The sequence below is a fragment of the Gavia stellata genome, chromosome 24 (assembly GCF_030936135.1).
Source record: "Gavia stellata isolate bGavSte3 chromosome 24, bGavSte3.hap2, whole genome shotgun sequence".
Lineage (NCBI taxonomy): Eukaryota > Metazoa > Chordata > Aves > Gaviiformes > Gaviidae > Gavia > Gavia stellata.
In genome coordinates this window covers 8,471,606-8,490,337 of record NC_082617.1, presented here as the reverse complement: position 1 = coordinate 8,490,337, position 18,732 = coordinate 8,471,606, and the positions used below count along the sequence as shown (strand labels likewise).

Sequence of the window (18,732 nt, the reverse complement as noted above, 5' to 3'; positions counted from 1 at the left end):
TTCTATCTTAAAGAAGATGAACTTTTGGATCTGCAGGTACTTGCTGTGATGGTTTCTCTCTGTATTATTTCAATAATGCTCTATTCTCTTTGTGTAGACACCTATGTGCTAACAGATGTCTGCAGTTAATGGATCTTCAGTGCTGAAGCTTTCAGAAGCTTTAAATTATTTTCTTAACTACCAAGTTTAAGTTTTGTGTGAGAGGTTTTTTTTCTATCTTGCAGTGGTTTGTGTTACGTGATTGCAAGTTCTCCAGCACCAGTGGACGGGTAAAGTGCCACCCTGATCTCCAACACGCAGGGCTAGCTTGTGTCTGAGCCCGAAGATGAGCTGGACTGTCCCGTCTGCGGGAGCCACAGGAGGGAAGTCTGAAACCCCCTCGTGTGGCTCTGCTCTTGCTCTCAGCCTAAAGGCCATTTGATTTCTTCTGCGAGATGAAGCATGTCGTGTTTGTCCTTTGCAGTTACCATTTCACAGAGGGCTTTGCTTCTGCACGACTAGGAAGAGCCTAAGAATGATATATGTAGTGTGGAGAGCGGACTTGTGTTTTGCTCCCCAACGTTTTTCAGGTGACCTAGGGCATAGCTGCAGGAGGGTTAGCACCACAACTTTCTGCTTCTGAAGTTACAGCAGTATTCATTGGGCTTTGGTTAAAGAAGGTCCAGGGCTGAACATTACTGGTATTCTGGGTTCACGGAGAGGTGCTACCATCTCTGGAGCTGTTAGGAAGCCAATGATGTTTCGTCTTAAAAACAGACAAACAAAACCCCCAAACCAACTGACCAACACCTAATCTACCACGAGAAAATCTCCCAAACCTAAAAAGGTCCAGTGCAGTGGTCTATCACCTTCAGGAGCCCTCATTCCCGGGCTGTACTGAGCTTTGTTGTGCCCTTCTGAGGTTATTTTCTACGGGAATTTGGTGCTGCTGCTGGGCACGTTCCTGCTTGCGTCGCAATAAAAGTGTACGCTTGCAGGGAATCTGCTGGGTGCAGAGTTTGTCTGGGATACGACTTTATGAAGTAGTAAATTTTCTGTTGCTTAATCTAATATTCTAGAGAAAAACAGTAGTGCAGGGAAAGGAGAATGTTGCTTCACCTTCCAGAAGTGCCATTAGAGATCTTGATCTTGTTACAGTCTTTTCTATGCTATTACTTGTAAGAACAGTAACCTATGAGGATTTAAAATCTATTGCAGTCAGAAAGTACAAAGAAAGAGTGAGTGTCAATACCACCCGACAGCAACCGACTGCGTTAAAGAAAGGCAGGCAATGCTCGTGCCAGCCCACTCCCTCAAAGATCTAATCTCAGCAGGGTGAGTTTAACCCTCATTATTTTATGGTGCCTCTGTGATGTTAACTGCTGCTCAAAATGTGCACCAGATTTGTGGTGCTCTTTGATGTGACAATATCTGTTCTGCACCTTCGCTCCTGTTTTCTCCTCCTTTTTCCAAGTACAAGTTCACTGCCCCTCTCTCCATGGAGGTGGCTGCATTTTGGGGACGCTGGCTGTGTACCCAGTATTTGCAGTGTTAGCCTGGAAGACAGTGCAGGCTCTTGCACTTCTAAAACTTGGGCTGCTCGCAGCACAGGCCCCAGCTGAGCAGGATGGGCTGTAGGGACAGGACCATGGAGACCGAGCATTGAAACAGAACAGACGTTGATAGAGAAGCTCTTGGAGTAGCACTCTGACAAGGACACCAGACCTGGAAATGGCAGTGGAGGCTCAAGACTGGGTTGCCTGGGGCTTCTGGGCTGGCTCAGGGAGCGAGCGGGCTGGGTAGAGCTGGGGCGATAACCGAGGGCTGCTCCTCTGTCAAGAGAACTAGCCCAGAACCGAATGTGATGGAGGTGGCGGGTCTCTCCGGTCTTCTAATCCTCCCCTCAATCAGCTCCTGGTTTGGCAAATCTTTAGATATGACAGAATTAAAGCTCTTGTGTTCATGACATTCCCGTTGTCGTATTGAGTTACATCATTTCTTGTCTCTGGTTTCTCCTGCCTTCGTTTACATGCCTGACTGCAACTGCTTCCTCTGATAGAGGCATGTTTATAAGCCTTAAATGAGTTGATCTAGTCCCTGTGAGCTCCATACTGAAGTCCCAGGCTCTGACTGCTTAAAGGTATTCAAAATAAACAGCTTTTTCTGCAAAGGTCTATCATGGCATCAGCTTGGGCGGGGGCTGCAATGGGGCTGCACAGCTGAGGTCCCCCTGGAGAAGCATCCCTGGGCTACCCAGCCTTCTCCTGCCGCAGGCTCATTTGGAAATGGCCTCTCCACACAAGACCAGTGCTTAATATATCACTCAGGCTTTGTCATTGTCTACAGTTAGTAGTCTAACCTAGGTTCAGCAAAGTAATTAGGAGAAATAATTAAGAGCGCTCAGTGATGAGACAACCTCTCTCTCCCTCCCCTCTCCCTCACCATGTGGTACACCTTGGTAGTGACTCAGAAAACACAAGAGGACATTATGAATAAAAAAATAACTCTTTACCTGTAATTAACTGTGCACACAGAAAGGAAAACGTGGTGATCAAGCAGCAGTTGATAGTTGCTTTACTGGAGGAGGATACACCAGAATCAAATGCTCATGACAAAATGTCCCTTTAAGTTGTGGTTCTTTTATAACATTTAATCCAAACAAAAATAAGTCTCTACCAAAAAAAGTATTTGAACCGTACACTATACGGACATGTGTGGATAAGACACTGCACTCCTCATGTACCATATGCCTAATGGCCCCTGCGTTCTCTGTAAGTGCAATAAACCAAAACCCAGCAATGAGAATACAAAATCAATGCAGCAACTAGAGTTGTAGGCAACAGTATGTGCGTGGCCAGGCCAGGCCGATGGTGGGACGTGGGACTATGCAGCAAGGATGGACCAGAGTCCCCCCTTCCCTCCCTCCCCTTCCCCTGCCTGTTGTGTTACGGGGCTCTGGAGATGTCATGACAGGCTCTTTCAAAAGAGGACACTACGAAGAGGGAAAATAAAAAGAACACCCCAGCCTATACCAAAGTAAATAAAGTAATAATAAAAAAAATATCCCTTGGATCGCGGCACTATTTCACCAGGGCCCCAGTGGCCCTGGCCCCAGGTCGCCCTGTGCGGAGCAGGGAAGGAGAGTCGCTGCGCAGAGGGAAGGACGGGCCCCGTGTCCCCGCCGGGCTGCGGGACCGCGGCCCCGGCATAGGCTGGTGCAGTCCCCGCACCGCTGCTGGGCAGCAGCTCTGCGCTGTGGCCACCCCGGCTGCTGCCGGGATGGGTTCGTGGGCGGGAGTCAGCCCCTGGTTTTCTGCATACCTCTCTGCTTGGAAAGTGGACCAGAAGACGTTGTGCAAGTCCTAGCGTGAAGGAAGGCGGAGGAGACGGTGGGGAGAGCCACCCCTTACCTCAGTCTCCCCAGGTCCCTCGGGTGATGTGCCTGGGCTGGGCTCCCTCCTCTGCGGCTTCAGAGGTCCACCCAGCCGCGCAGCTGGAGGGCGAGCACCCCAAGGAGGATGGTGCCGAGGCTGCTGTGTGCGCTGGGGGCACCATCACAGTCCTTTTTGTCGGCTTCGCACCTGGATTGCTGGCACAGAACCCCCTTGAAGCCCACGGGGCAGATGCAGCGCTGGTTCTGGTAGCAGGTGCCGCCGTTCTGGCAGAGCAGGAGCTCGTCATCGCAGACATTGGCTACGAGGTGGGAGGGAGGGAAGGACACGGTGTTAGTCTGGGGTATGTTAAACCCCTTGACTGCAGCAGAAACTAGAAGATTTTGGCTTTCTTCTCTAGCTCCTCGGGGTTACACTATCCAAACCTCATAGTGCTAGAGCAGTTTCAAGGCCAGAGGAACACAGTGGGGGCTGCAAACTCCAGGGGCAAAGCTATCAAGTCATTTTGGATTTGGGAGGAATGGCTGGTGTCTGCTCACCCTACACCCTGAGCATCACAGGACACCTGAGCAGGTGGTGCTGAAGATCCCCCTCTTGTTTGGGCCCATCTCACACCTCCCTCTGTCCCTCTGGCTCAGGAGGACATGATGCTGCCGGGGTACTCACGGAAGCAGCCCTGTCTCCAGTAATAGTTGGGCAGGCAGTCGTCGCACTTGGGCCCCGTGGCGCCTTCTTTGCATTCACAGTAGCCGGTCTCGTTGCAGCGGTCGTGCATGGAGCCGATCTGGTTGCAGTTACATTCTGGCCAAAGACAGGGCTGTTAGTGCCTGTCCTGCCTGGGGCCTTTGTGCCCGCTAATGCCCTGAAGGAGGTTTTCGGGCCTTTGGAAAAGCCTGGCTGCATGTCTCGGTAGGGACCTTAGAGACCAAGAGGCTGGGAAGGCATGGATGCATGAGAGGCTCCAACAGTGCAAACAGCCATGGGTGCAAAGACCACCCTTTGGAGCTGAGCAGCTCCTGGTAGAACAATGTGAATCGAGTTGGAAAGATATTATTTGGGCTTTGTTTTCAGGGAAGATAAGCCTTGGTGGGCTGCAGAGACCATAACGGCTGCTGTCCTTGGGGAGCATGCAGGTGGACACCCTACCCTCCAGAGAGGGGCTGAACTGAAGCCCACCCCATAGAGCGAGGTCCCACATGAGCCACCCCATGTCCCGGTGCCACAGCCTGATGCTGCCGGAGCACTCACCTATGCATACATTCTCATCATCCAGCTCCGCCGAGCTGTTGCGGTAGAAGCCCAGGCGGCAGTGCTGGCAGTGCTGGCCCCTCGTGTTGTGCTTGCAGCTCACACAGGTCACCACGTTCAGAAAGTCAATGTAGCTGCAGCGGTTGGAGTGGCCGTAGCACTCGCAGTCTGTGGAGAGGAGGAGAGAGCTGTGCCAGGAGCATCTTCCCTCGCACTGGGCAGAGGAGAGGAGCCACGAGGCTTTGGAGGAGGCTCCTGCTCCGCTGAAAAGCCGTGGCCACTGCCAACGTGGGGCTGGGGTGGGCTGGGGAGGATGAGTGCGCACAGCGGCTGCCGCTCTTCACTGCCATGGGGGGATCGGACTGGAAGTCATTGCTCAGAGAGCAGAGCGGGGTCCGGGGGCCTCTGTCCCCTTGGGGTGAGGACAGGCGGGAGCCAGCCCCCGGCTGCCCCAGGACATGGTCTCTTTAAGGAAATGCATAATCATGGGAGCAGGCAGCGGGCTGGGGAGGGGAGTCAGGTGTTAATTAAAGAGCTGCCTTGTTAATGAGCAGAGCCCAGGTTGGTGCCTGGGTTTGGCTCTGGGGGTGCTGCAGGACTGCAAGGGGGCTGTGCTGGGGTGCAGAGCCCCAGCGAAGGCTCTGCCGAAGGCTGCGCTCTGCCTTGCTGTGCCAAGGAGGGGACTGGCCCACGGGACGGGGCTGGTGGAGAGTGCAGCAGCGCTTGCTGCCGCCAGCGATGGGAAGGACCTGGATAAGGCTGAAGTGGAGCTGAAGCTGCTGTGTGCCCAGGTAAAATCTTGCTGTCTCTCTGGCTTCTTCCTCTCAGTGTCCCTCCTCATCAACCCCCTTGCTATTGTACCTCCCAAACCAACGCGGGGTGTGAAGTATGGAGACTCTCAGGTTAAATGCTCAAAATGAGTGTGTGCAAGGAAGCGTGGCTTGTGTGGGGCCCTTCAAAAGTTGGTGGACAAGTGCGTGAGGGTTTGAAGCAGGGCTGCCTGGCACAGCACAGGGATGCCCGCAAAGGCTGCTGGTGGGGTGGGAGATGCCACCATCGCTTGCCTGAGCACTGCTCCTGTCCCCAGGGCTGACCTCTCTCAGCTGTGGGCAGTGTTGGAAAACAACCAGCTAGGTTTAATTTGTAGCCAGAGGAATCTGATTACTTGCTTCTTGTGTCTGCTTTTTATTACCACGACGGGACGGTGACTGCCTTGTCATGTTAGATTCAGGATGTTGGATCTTTCTGGCAGTTTAGAAGTATAACGCAGGAGAAGAGGAGGTACCCTAGTTGCCTTGTGGGCCAGCTGTCCTGGTCAGGAGGTGTCCCAGCCAGCACGGGCAGGGGATAACATGAGGAGAGACAGAGTCAGCCAGGTCTGAGCTTCCCCAGCCTTCAGAGAGAAGGAGGGAAGCTCGAAGCTGGGGTTCTGTTCCAAGCTCCAGCATTAAACATTCAAGGGTGGCAGAGGGATGGGCGGGAAGGGTGTGGGTTGGCATGCACATGTGACTGGAGGAGGAGATTTGTCTCAATGAAATGATGACCAGGGAAGATGGAGCAGGGCAGAGGTTTCCCCATGGTTCACAGCTGCCTGAGGAGGAGCTGAGAGTCCTTTGTAATCTTCACCATCTTTGAAACAACTTCTGCCTGTTTGACCAATACCCAAAGAATTTTAGCTGAAATACTTCTGACCGCTGCAATTCCCAAGCGTTGTTTCACCCTAGGGAAACATACAGCTAACCATGACTCAGATAGGCAAACCCTCCCCATCTTCTCCATGTCGAAGGCTGCTGGACACATCACCTGGGCAAAGACTAGGAGCCCTGGAGCACCGCGCTCCCTCCTCTTACCTTTATATGTTTCAACAGGAGCCACTGGGCCAGAGTCTGGTTTGAGCCGGATGAGTTTTGAGCTCTTTGAGGATGCTTAAGAAAAATCAGAGACATGCTTTTTCTCACCGCTTAGCACCGCTCCGCATCCTACCCTACTGCAAGCAGCTCTGCTACGAGAACAATGCCGAGCCAAGAACGCTGCTCTGGCAGCGCTGGCATCTATTCCTGCACCAGACAGCTGGTAGCTGCTAAATTTCTCCTCTTCTTCTCCCCTCCTCAAAGTTTGGTGTTGAAAAACTCAATGCACTGCGCTAGTGCAATGTGCAGAGCCAGGGGCCGAGGCAGAGGAGCTACTCACACATCCGCTTGTGCACATTTGGTGGCACAAATTGGGTTGTTCAGGATAAGGATCTACAAGTCTAAAGAGCTTAAAAAAAAAAGTCTACTGGCCATGGCTTCAGTTTGACAGAGGTCACACCAACTGGCACCCAAAAAGCTGCTGGGAGTGCAGCTGGGAGGACAAACGCTATGGAGGTGGTATCTGGCAGGGCTTGCTACAGGGTCCTGCAGAGCATGTGCTGCTCCAGCCCGGCTCGTCCCACCAGCACGTACCTGGCTTCTTTCCGTGCCTCTTGCCTGCAGAGTGTGCTGTGCGCCCTGCTTTTCTCTTCGGAGCCGCTATGCCAGATGATAAAAACATATCTGAGTGCTGTGGTGGGGAGAAGGCTCCCAGGGCCAGCCCAGCACGGTTGGGCTGGGATAACCCCTCAGGGTGAGGGGCTGCCCTGGCTGGCACGGTGCTCCCTCGGGGCTGTGCTGCCAGCCGGACCCCCGTCCCACACAGAATGACTGGGGCGCTGGGGGTAAAGGCTGTTGCTTCCAAATCGAGCTGATGGCGTTTAGTGCTTGGGGGGGTTTGTGCTTTGGTAAACCCAGTAAGGGGCAAGGTTGAGCAGTGCTGAGAGCCCCCAGGGTGTTTAGGAACAGGTCCCACCAGTTTTTCTGGCGTGCAAGCTCTGGCACAGCACTGTGGTGCTCAGGGAGGCACTGGGTGGGCATTGCCAGCACCATCCCAGCGGTGCTGGTCACATCCCCACAGCGATGGCAGGATGTGGCCATGCTCCCCACTCCCAGGGCTCAGCCATGGTCAGAGCTGGCCCACTCCTGCCTCTCACGCCCTCTGTGAGGCTGCTGTAGTGTTGGGGCCTCTGCAGGTCTCCATGGCTTCCCCTGGTCCCACAGTGGGCTGGCACGATGTGCAGAGCCTCTTCCACCAACGTGGCCTCTCCAGCCTCCATGGCTGTGACAGGCCACCGTGGTGCCCAGGCCCTGCTCTGCCACCACGGTCTCCTCCATCCCTGGCACGACGGCTGAGCAGGCAACATGGCGGCCTCTCCTTATGGGCGCTCAGCAGCGGCCTGGCACAGTGTGGGGGGACCAGGGCCCGTTTGTCCCCCCCATGAGGGAAGTGTGGCAGCCCAGAGGGGAAGGAGCAGCTCAGTGGGTCCCTGGGGTGCTCCAAAGCCCCACAGCTCTGCAGTGGGTGCTGCCCTGGAGGCCACATCCCTGTGGAGAAGCCCTCACGGTTGTGCCTATCCCCCATGAGGAGGGGGCTGTGACTGTCAGGAGGCTCCATGAGGTGTTGGGAAGAGGGTGATCCGCTAAGGAGGCTTGGCCCTGGTGGGCCAGCACAGCTGATCAGGCCAATTAATCTCACCCAATTAATCTTGGCAGGGGGAAGGTGTGTGGCCCTCACCCCATGGCAAGAAACCCCTTCCCAAAGCAGCTGAGGTGCCCATGGGCTCTCCAGGGGCCCAGGGACACCCCTGCAGCCATCCTAGCCCTAAATACGCCCCAAAAAGATCTCCATGGGGCTGGATGAGCAGAACTGAGCTGAGCTGGACCCTCTGAGTAGGAGAGCAGATCGTGTGATGGTGGGCCACGCTGAGGATGGGTGGGTTGCCCTGGCCTATGGGCAATGGGGGAGAAACCTGTCCTGCCCCATCTTCAGGGACAGGCATGGCCTTACCTTGAATGTTCTTGGGAGGGTCTGGTGGCCTGGGCCTGGGCCCAAGTGCTGCTGTGTTTGCTGGGCGTTGAACAGCTTACGGTAGCATCAGTTAGAGAGAACATCAGATTTAATACAGATCCCCCTCTTGTTTGCTCAAAAAGGTGGCAAAGGGACACTGGAAGCTCTAGGCAGGTATCTAGGGTGGGTTTGTGGAGCCATATCTGGTTGAGGATGAGTTGAAGCAGGAATGAGAGACAAAGTCTCCTGGAAATTAGAGGCTTTAAGGGTGAAGAGAGACAGAAGTACTCCTAAGGGCAGGGCGTGGGAGCTGCCGGATGGGCGAGTGTTGGCCTGTGGTCATTACATTGCCCAAGCGTGGAGAGAAGCTAAATCTGCAGACCACTGTCAAGACTCAGAAGCCCCCCTTGTTTGGCACAGAGTGTCAGCATCAGCTGGCGTTGATGCCCATGGTGTAGGCCTACCTCTTGTTACTGTATTGAATATAGTTTTGTCTCTGTGAGGCCAGAGACAGGCCCAAAAGCACAACAGTTCCAAAGAGCCTCAATTTCAGCACTTTCTGGCACCCAGTTGAGTATTTCCAAACACTGGGTTGTGTCCTGGGCCCAGCTTCAGCAGTTGTGATGTTCTGCACTGGAAGGGATGCTAATGTCTACGGCTGGAGCGAGCTATAGGCGTCTCGGATGGGAAATGGGAGCTGAGCACCAACGGGCAACTGCTGAAGCGCGTGTGCTGGTGGGAACCCTGAGGAGGAGAAGCTTCAGCCTCAACAGCCAGCGTGAAGCCTCCCAAGATTCCTACCAGGAGCAGCTCACCTTAGGCAGTCACGTGGGAGACCTGAAGCAAGCAAATACGTAAAAAGGCATCTATGCTATAAACGACACAAGCCTATCTATTTACAAAGTTATTCTGCTCTACAAACAGACTCCGGTCTCGGGAGATGACAGGATTTCCATGATCCGCTCCGTTCACCCCAGCAGCAAGCTGCGAACAATCTCTTCTACCACTTACCATCCTCATCTTTCATGTATACGACTAAACCCCGAGGCTCAATCCAGCCTCACCAGATTCCCAGCTGCGTGTCGGGCACAGACAAACCCTGAGCTTTTTCCCCGGAGGGAGGAGGAGAGAGATGCATGGAAAACAGAGATGCAGAACTAGAAACTAAAGCATTTGCCGAGCGTCGGGAGCTGGTACTCGCTGGCGGGACCCAGCCACGCGTCTCCTACCTTCTGCTCCTGGGCCAGCCTTGGCCGGGGGAGAGCCCACTTGCAGCGGGGCAGCCGCCGACAAGCCGGTGTAGTCTTGCAGCGGTCAAAGGGGAGAGCTGTGTTACCGGCTGTGCTGGGGGGAGCTGGCAACCAGCGAGGAGCTCTGCGGCGCTCTGATGGAGGGCCAGAGCTTTGGAGGGCAAAACCAACCCGACCCTGTGCCACGCGGGTTTTCATGCCTTGCCTGCTCCATGCAAGCGCTGCTGCTGGCATTGGGCAGCTGGTGCGTCCTCGGGCACTGGGGGGGGCCAGGCAGCCCTTGCGATGCAAAGGGCAGCAGGGCAGCGGTGTGCTGAGCTGCCCGTTCTCAGCCCAGCTGAATGCACGGGCTTTTGCTCGTGTGTTTGCATAAGGACCTCAGCGACCGATCTGCACCTCTCTGCTTTGAAATAATGGAACCGAGGAATAGCATAGGTGTCTTAGGATGGAGGCACGAAGTCCTGGTTTCTAATCCAAACTTCTAGGCCCTCCTTCAGGCTCTGCTCATCCCTCAGAAATACCAATTAAAGAATTTGCAAGCCACTGCAGAGAAATTAAACCAGCAAGAAATTTATAGATCACTTGTTTGATTTCCCTGCAAACCCTCACCCCCACTGGCTCCATACCCCTCCCCGTCTCCTCAATATTGGTAACAATCTTCAGGTTTGCTAGAAAACAAACCAAGGAATAAAATTTTAAAAGCCATATTATTAATTTCAAGCTCCAGTTGGGTAACATAAGGAGGAGGAGGAAAAAAAAAAAAATCTCAATCCTTGCCAAGTTTCAAAGGACAAACCCGAGTAGGAGAGAAATGTGATTTCCCAGCCTCGTCAAGGGGATGATAAACAATGCAGAATAAAAAAGAAAAAAAGATTATTATTTTTTTAATGACAAGCTCTAAAAGAAGGTGATAGACATTGTCCTTTTCAGCTGGAAAGTGGAAACCAATTGATATTAATATGGTGTTAAAGAGAATATGAAAAAAGCCCTGTGCAAATTGGCAAGGGTTTAATTAGAGTCACAATAAAAAACAGCCCTGAAGGCATTTTGCTTTTTAGTCATTCACATACACCTCCACTCGATCACATTTACAGAGCCAGGAAAATTATTAATGCTCATTATCCTGAGAGCCTTTCCCTTGTAGCTCTGGGATGTTAATGGACAGCTTTACATTTCGGGAGGGGGAGAGACACGTTTCACCCCCCCGATCCAGTTCATACAAATGGGAAACACGGGGCAGCTCTTATCTCTTGTATCATGATGAAAATCGCTGGTCTTGGTGAGTTCCTGGGGAGGTAGAATAAATTGAACCAAGAATTCACGCTTAATAGCAAAAACCATGGTGGGAAGCAGCACTGGAGTAGTGGGGAAGGACCCTGAAAAAGTCCTTCTCAAAAGATAAACATGGGCTCCTGTTTCTGCAGGACCTACACAAAGCCAGGCTTTTGGTGCTCGCTTTCTGCTGGAGCTCTTAACCAGGGTGCAGGTTGGGTTTGTTTTTCCCAGAGGTGAACTGGCACTGCTGAAACTGCTACAAACCTGGGGGAGGAGGGGGGGATATGGAAGCAGAGAAAAAAAAAAAGCTTTTTTTGCTTATTTTGAACGTGGGAAAAATGTAACAAATGGCAAGGAAGAATGTGACAGGCTTCAAGGAAGGTTTCGAAATAACAGAACTGCAGAAGGCAAATGAGAATAGCACTTAATTCATCCTCCTTAGGGTAACTCTGCAATTTCCCTTCCTTCTACCCATTTTGGCAGCCTTGACTGCCTTCAGACCACAGACCGTGCCCATAAACTCATTCTTCTCCCCCCTCTCACCACACAACAGGCAACCGGGCACAAAAGCATCCTACGAACATGACCACAGCTCCACCTTGACCACAGAAAACACCATGAGCAGCCAAAAGAAGCAGATGTCTAGCAGATCCATGCAACCCAGAGACAACTCAAATCTAATCTACTCCTCTAGCCTACGTGCTACGTTGCTTTCTGCCTTGCCACTACCCACTAGTGTGCGGAGGCACGAAGGAGAAGGGAAAAACACGTCGGTCTGGCTTTAAATACCTGGTTTTTTCTGTCTCTCTCTCACGGGCACAGAGGCAGCGAGCTCAGAGGCTGGTCTGATGATGCTTGCTTATGGTGGGAAGCAGAAATTCAGAGGGCAAAAGTCAGTGTGTAAATTAGAATGTGGAACAGCACAGGGATGGGGCAGGGCTCTAACAGGACCTTTTTCTAAATGGCTGGCTGGCTGCGCTAGCTTTGAAGCAAGGAGAGATTCATTTAATGCTTCTAAAATTCAGAAGGGAGGTAATGGCAGAGTATCTGATTTTGGGACTCCAAGTTATTGCATCTCCTGCAAATGGGCGTCTTAACCAGGAGCTCGAAGGGTTCTCTCTTTAACAAGGTGTGTCCCCTGAGGTCCAGGCGAGTTAGATTCACAGCCCCTTGGGGATGTCATGGTATTTAAAGAAGTACTTTACGTTTTGCAGGACCGGAGGGGGAGGCAGGTCTCTGGTCAAGAGCTGATCAGAATTAGGCTTGATTCCCCATTGCTGGTCAAAGGCACACAACGGACCTGTGGCATCAAGCCCAGCATGCTGCCCAGGTGAGAGAACAGGTCCCTGAGGTGCTGGGTGGCCCTGAGTACCTTCTTATTTGGAGCAGCCCCTCCAGGGACTGTCTCCATCCCCAGGCACACCATTCTGGGGTGAGACCTGCCTCTGCAGAAACATGGATGGGGGATCTAGATGGAGGCGAGGAGCTCAGAGCTCAGCCCTGCCCCTATCAAGCCAGACAAGTGATGGCTGGACTGTGATATATTTGTTTATTTTGTCCCTTGCCATCAGTTAATGAAAGCACTAGGAAAGCTTTTTCTCTGCCCAGGAAGCAGGTTTTGAGGAAGGAATAAACCCCGAGGTGCGTGACGTCTCCCAGGTCCCTCAGAGCAGTTTGGCAGGAGACGCTACCCCCACCGCCCCCCAACCCCACACAGATACCGTCCTGCCCGCCCCAGATGTACGACACAAGCGAGGCAGAGCACTGCAAATCATACACAAGAGAGACACTAAACGCACCACTCACACGTACACAGCACTTGCAAAACATAGACCTAAAATGTTACTACAGGTGAGCATGGATAAAAATCAAACCACCCCAAGAGTGTGGAGTAGATGCAGACGTGATCCCCTGTCACTGCTGGGGCCGTGGCGATGGTGTGAGTTCGGGGCAGGGGTGGTGGATGAACCTCCTCCCGCACGTGTACAACATGGACCTGGGTGAGGAGCCCTTCTTAACAAGCAAGAGACTTGCACTCTTTTGCCCAGGGTCACTCCAAATCCATGGAAGTTGGAGTTAAACCCTCGGCTTCCTGATTAGCTACTCAAGCAGGGTACTTCCATGAATATATCTATATTTGCATAAACATGCAATCAAGTTTCCTCATCCCTTTGACTGGCTTCTGGCAGCTCCCCCAGACAGACTGTTACTAACATACTGTGGGTGTAAAACGTCCTCCTGGGAAATATCAGGCCCCAGAAAGCATGGCAAGGGGAGGAATGCGTGTCTAATTCCCCCATGAGAAGCTTAAAAAAAAGTCCTGCTGTTAAGTTTTATCTGCTCATTTCCAACAGGAAAGTGAAAACGCTGTCTCCTTGTTCACAGGGCGGGGGAAGGAGGAACCCCTGGAAAAAGGACAAAAGTTTTCCTCCACGGGGTGATTTTAGAAATTAGGAAAGGGTGTTTCTGGTCCGTGTGTGAGCTCCAGCCCCACACGTTCTCTTGCTGCTTGTACAGCGGCCGCTTGGGAAATGTAGAGTGTGGCTCTGCCCTAGGAAAACTGCCCTTGAACATGCAGCCAGCCTGCGTTACATCCTTGAGTCCGGCCACAGGGACTCGGTACAGGCTTGGGACAGCTGGCAAGGGCAGAGCCAGCAAGGACAGAGCCAGCTTGTCCCTTAACCAGACGGCCCGTCCCTGGCACGGCTTAGCAAAGCCTCTGGGCTGCTCTAAGTCTGCCGGCGAGTCGTAGGAGGTGGCAGCAGCCCTCTCCGGCAGCTTCCCTTGTGGGGGAGCTTCCCCGTCTGAGCAAGCGGCTGGTGGGGCAGAGCAGCACCCAGCCTTCCCCATCGCGCTCTGGGAGCAGCACCCAGCAAGTTCACCGGGGGCAACTCTCCCGCCTGCCCTGGTATCAGAGGTCAGGGATAGAGCAGGATGGGGTGCAAGTCTCTTCTCCTTCCAGCCAGGCAAGACTGGGTATGTGGTTTAATTTTATGGTGGGACAGTAAAGCCTTCATTGCTTTCCTGCTCTGGATGTGACGGGAGCTGTAAGAGAGCATCTCTTGCAGCCGTGCCTGCCCTGTGCAGGACAACGTTGCCAAGGGGCTCTAGGAGAGATGGATTTTTAAAACCTTTTGTTTTAAAAACCCAAAATTGAATGAAAAAAGGGAAAAGCGTTGCTTTCCTTGCCTCCGGTCCTGGCTTCACTTCTTGCTGCCCTGATGATAACAGAGCAACAGCAGAGTGAGATCAGCTGGTGAGGGGGGATATCAACCCATGGCATGGTTGTTTCTTGGCTTTGAGGTGGACCTGTTGTGGCTGGCTCCCTGCTTATAGGGACCATAGCGCTTGCTCCCAGCCTGTGTTACACACCTCAAAGTGTCCCTGGACTGAATAGCGAGAACAGCAAACCAGGACTGCCCAGAGGCTGGGGGACGTGAACCGAGTCAGCGTGATTTTTATCCATGCCCTTTATCATCCTACAGAGCAGATAACCAGGGCCACCGACACGGCAGCCCCATGCATTCCCCACCGCCACCGGAGGAGCCAGGATGGGAAGCAGCCGAAAAGAGGAGCCCGGCGGTGGAGTCCTGGCCCTCCAAGCGAGGTGGGGAGCATGGCACCCACCTGGCTGGGTGGTGGTGGCAGGTAGGGAGGTGGTGGTTGTGGTGGTCGTTTTTGCGGTGGTAGTTTTTGCAGTGGTAACCCGCTGCGGTCGCTCATACGCTAGCAAGCAAAGAGAAGAGGTGGGAGGCACTTACTGGGGGGACGGAGGGTTTCCTTCCCAGCCCGCACGCCTGCGAGGCTGCTGCTGCTGGGGCTGAACTGGTGACCGATTTCTTAGCGCGGTTACAACTGGGGCACTGGGAGGATTAAGGCGATGGTGGCTTGATGACGCTGGATGCAGCAAGCGTGTGTGCGTGCAGGGGCTGGCGGCGGTGGCTGTATCAGCTTACTCTGTTGGTGCAGATATTGGCTTAAATACTTACAGCTCTATCATAAACTAATTGCCAATTAAGCTGAAAAGGGGCAACGAAGACATGCTTGGGCAGAGATGGGGTGAAGAGCGGGCGGGAGGTGCAGAGGAGCCCCCAGCCCGCCCTGCCGGGAGGTGTGCTTCCACTGCCTGAGCTCTACGTGCCAGCTGGCCGAGCCCTGCCTACGCCGGCTCCGTAAACAGCACCAGCCCCTTCTGCCACCCCACAGGCAGCGAACTACGCCGCACCATCAGAACCAACCCGTACCATTGGCATGTATTAATTTCCACTGGCACCCTTCATTCAGCAGGGCAAATTAATCGATGGCTTAACGTCAGCAAGCCCCCGTAGAGCTGCGCAGGAGCGATCCCAGGTGTGGTGTCCACCCCACCGCGCTCATCCCAACAGCCCGGACTAAAACAACACTGGGAACACAAATTCCTACTTAACTTACACCTGCTGCCTTCCTGTCCTTGTTTGTCCCACTGCTTCGTGCAGATTATCATGCTTAATTTCATAATAGCCCTGAGCTAGTTTAAATACTTAATTTAGGTCACTTCTAGTCTCCTATGCAGGCTAAATAATCTCGCCTTAACTGGCCTTGGACACAAATCCCTCCCGTCCACCTCCTGCGCATTGCTCCCAGCACCCCCCCAGCTTCTCCCTAGCAGAAAAACGTAATGGGAAACATTTCCCAGTGAAACAAAGGTAGCACTGAGGATGCCAAGCTCTGTTAAGGGGGAAAAAAAGAGTTAGCAAAATTATTTTGACCAGAAAAGCAAAGAATATTTTGGACTGTTAGAACATTTAAATTTTTTTAATCCTAAATTACTTAAGGGAGACTTTTAATTTTTATTTGAAATTTTTAACCATTTAAATTTAACTGCTTAAAATCTAAATACGGTTCATGTACCCAGAAAAACTGTTCTCTACTTTTCAATTAGGTGCATTTTTCTTAATTGCATTTGCATTTCTCTGAAACTCTCTCTCCTCCAATTCTTTCCACTTGCCTGCAATCCAAAGAATTCATTATTCATTCAGCTTTCTGATTTGTTTCTTCTGGAGGGTAATTCCGAGCCACAAAATTCAAACCCAGGCTTCTGTTTCCCCAAAACTCAAGGCTCTTTGATAACAAACTACCTTCAGCTTTGTTAAATAAGGAGTCCTATCATACCATCAATCTTTCAATAGAAATCCCCGCTGAGCTCTACCGACTTTGCTGCCGATACTTCATAGACATACGTTCGTATACACGCACATGTACATATAGGTGTACACAAACTCTATATATGTTTTTTATCGACAGCCCAAGGTGACCCAGACTGGATGCTATGCCAAATAATTCAAACCCAGCTCCTTCTCAGAGCGGAATTCTGCAGTACTGGGGGGAAAAGTTCACAGTGAGCACTGGTGGTTTTGAAGAGTCTTTTTTTATTTCCTTTCCAGCTGCCATTCTAACGAACCTCATGGGGGGGAAACCATGCCAGAGGAAGAGGCAAAATGAAGCTACTGAAGTCAAAGGAAGAAAATATAAGACTCTTTGACAGGACAGAAAATGAGGCACAATTAGGGAAGACTTATTGGCTGGAAAATGATAATGGACAGAAAATAACCATTTTTTTTTTTCCTAGTGACATCCGCAAGGACCATGCACCGGGGTGTTAAATGCCAGCATTTCAGTTATGTTTTTACTTACTGCCAAAGGCTGAGCCTGCAGCTGCACCTGGAAAAAACAAGAAGAAGCCCGGTCACTGGAAGCAGGGCGCCGTCGGCTCTGATACCAGCAGAAGATCAAACAGATACACGACGCGGGACCGAACAGCAATTAATTAGCCGGGGTCTTGCTCATAGGCATATCAGTTTGCTGCAACATCTTAAAAGCTGCTTTTGTCAAACCACAGAGGCAACCAGACCTGTCTGGGGTCTTGGTGTCTCAAGCCTTTCACCTGGGGAAGAAAAACCAGCTTGGTCCTCGCTGATGGGTTTTTCTGTTAACCATTCCCTTGACCTACCATTAAAGCCCAGCAAAGGACAAGCACATCTTCTGAGGTTCACTCTGCTAAGTACAAACTGTAGGGTCTGAACCAAGTTGTTGCACCTAGGCCAGTTCTCCGTGAGCGAGAAGGGTTGAACACCCTTCCCACTGCAGCACTTGCTCTACAGGACGCTGCAAAGCCACCGGCTTCAAACGTGCCAGCTGAAGGCCATCCAAGGACCAGCTTCTGGTTTTCAGCACCCACAAGACTAATGGCCACAGTCCTCTCTACTGTAACAAGCGGATGAATCATTGAAAGTCTCAGCTTTACATGAACATAAAGCCCAGGACCACTGACGGAAGAGGCAGGACCACCAAGAGGAGAGGACTTCAGAGAAATGCCTCTGTTGCAGAGGAAGGGGATGATGTTGTGGGAGAGGAGGAAGCAACAGAGAGAGAGTTGGGGTCGGAGGGAGGAAGAAGACTGAGTGACAGATGGGAAGAGAGATGAATGGGAGAAGAAAGAGCAGAGGAGAAAGAGAAATGGGAAGAGACACAAGGAACGGAGGGGAGGGAAAGAGAGAGAACAGCATGTCTGTGCCTGTCAACACCAGAAACTCTCCCAGGCTCCTTTGAAGCAATGCAGCCGCTTGGTGGGAGCTGACAAGCTCGTTCCCTTTCAAAGAACCTGCTTGTCTACCAGCCCTGGCACACACGAAGCATTCCCATCACGGCCTTCGGAGCCTGAATTTCAGCTTTGATCATCTTAAAGCACATAAATCTTTCAAAAAATTTGGGAGGAGGGTGGGAAAATATTCTTTTTGGTAATGCTCAAAGCTGCTGCTTGAAAGGCTGGAGTGGCTACTGTGGCTCCATGACATTTAAACAAGTCTGCAAATGTGGACTGGACAGAAACCCAGGAGAAACCGGCCCATCTGTGATGTTTCCTGCCCCAATTCCCCTGCTTGAATGATGGTGGGTATGCATCCTTCATCTCGCCTGCGTGCCTTTGCTTCTGTCAACGCCTTGCTCCAGCAGGCAATTGGATGAGACTGGAGCTGTACGAAGGGACCGCAGCTCGCAGCGCTTGCCTGAAATACCGACATCCACAGAACGGGATCCAGAAAGCAACCTGCACTCCCGCAGCTGAGCAGTGCCAGCACGGAGCCCAGGGACTACTTGACAGCCAGTGCTCTACTGTGGCTAATGTCTTCTTCAAAGGACAGTAATTTGCATTGCCAGAAAGCCATGTATCTATATCTTGGCCCAAGGTCATCCTTCCTATTCTCGACCATCATTTGGACTCATCACTCATCTACCAGTAGCCAACAAATCACCTCTGCATCCATCCGGATCCTCTCCCATTTCTCTGTGTACCAAGACACGGGTAAGTACCTCATCCCTTTCGAAAAAGCTGAGCATCCTGCACCGATTCGAGATGGAGCAGGACAGGATGAGAATGCACTCCCACCTGTGGGCGTTGTGCAGCCCAAGGTGGGAGTGCGGCCAGGGCTGGCTCGCTGCAGGTTACTTACACGCATTGGGGGACCCGTTGGGGAGAGGCAGGTAGGATCCTGCTCGCCAAGACCTGGAGCGAAAGTTCTTCTTGCACTTGCCGCAGTCCTGCCCCGTGGTGTTGTGCTCGCACTCGCACTGAAGGCTGCCCTCTTTGAAGGTGCACAGGTTGGCATGGAGGTTGCATTTACACCTGGAAGGGGAAGACAGGAGAAGAGCTGTCAGGTATTACTGCTACTCCTCCTTGCCCCTGGCATAGT

General features: G+C 52.3%; 1 protein-coding gene across 3 annotated transcripts in view; it reads right to left on the bottom strand.

Annotated features, from left to right (window-relative positions):
• Positions 1 to 3,390: 3,390 nt before the first annotated feature.
• NTNG2 (netrin G2) overlaps positions 3,391 to 18,732 on the bottom strand; it is a 47,155-nt gene continuing 31,813 nt past the window's right edge. Inside the window, exons 3-13 of one of the 3 annotated variants that reach the window (XM_059828821.1) lie at positions 18,493 to 18,665; positions 16,679 to 16,705; positions 14,633 to 14,731; positions 11,795 to 11,863; positions 9,710 to 9,784; positions 8,481 to 8,531; positions 7,064 to 7,129; positions 6,470 to 6,544; positions 4,620 to 4,787; positions 4,038 to 4,172; positions 3,391 to 3,672 (exon numbers count right to left, since the gene is read on the bottom strand). In XM_059828821.1, the coding sequence (XP_059684804.1) occupies positions 3,449 to 3,672; positions 4,038 to 4,172; positions 4,620 to 4,787; positions 6,470 to 6,544; positions 7,064 to 7,129; positions 8,481 to 8,531; positions 9,710 to 9,784; positions 11,795 to 11,863; positions 14,633 to 14,731; positions 16,679 to 16,705; positions 18,493 to 18,665 (1,162 nt within the window). In that variant the 3' untranslated portion in view covers positions 3,391 to 3,448. Of the gene's footprint in view, positions 3,673 to 4,037; positions 4,173 to 4,619; positions 4,788 to 6,469; positions 6,545 to 7,063; positions 7,130 to 8,480; positions 8,556 to 9,709; positions 9,785 to 11,794; positions 11,864 to 14,632; positions 14,732 to 16,678; positions 16,706 to 18,492; positions 18,666 to 18,732 lie in introns of all 3 variants that reach the window. The other 2 variants (XM_059828822.1, XM_059828823.1) reach the window with 2 other exon arrangements.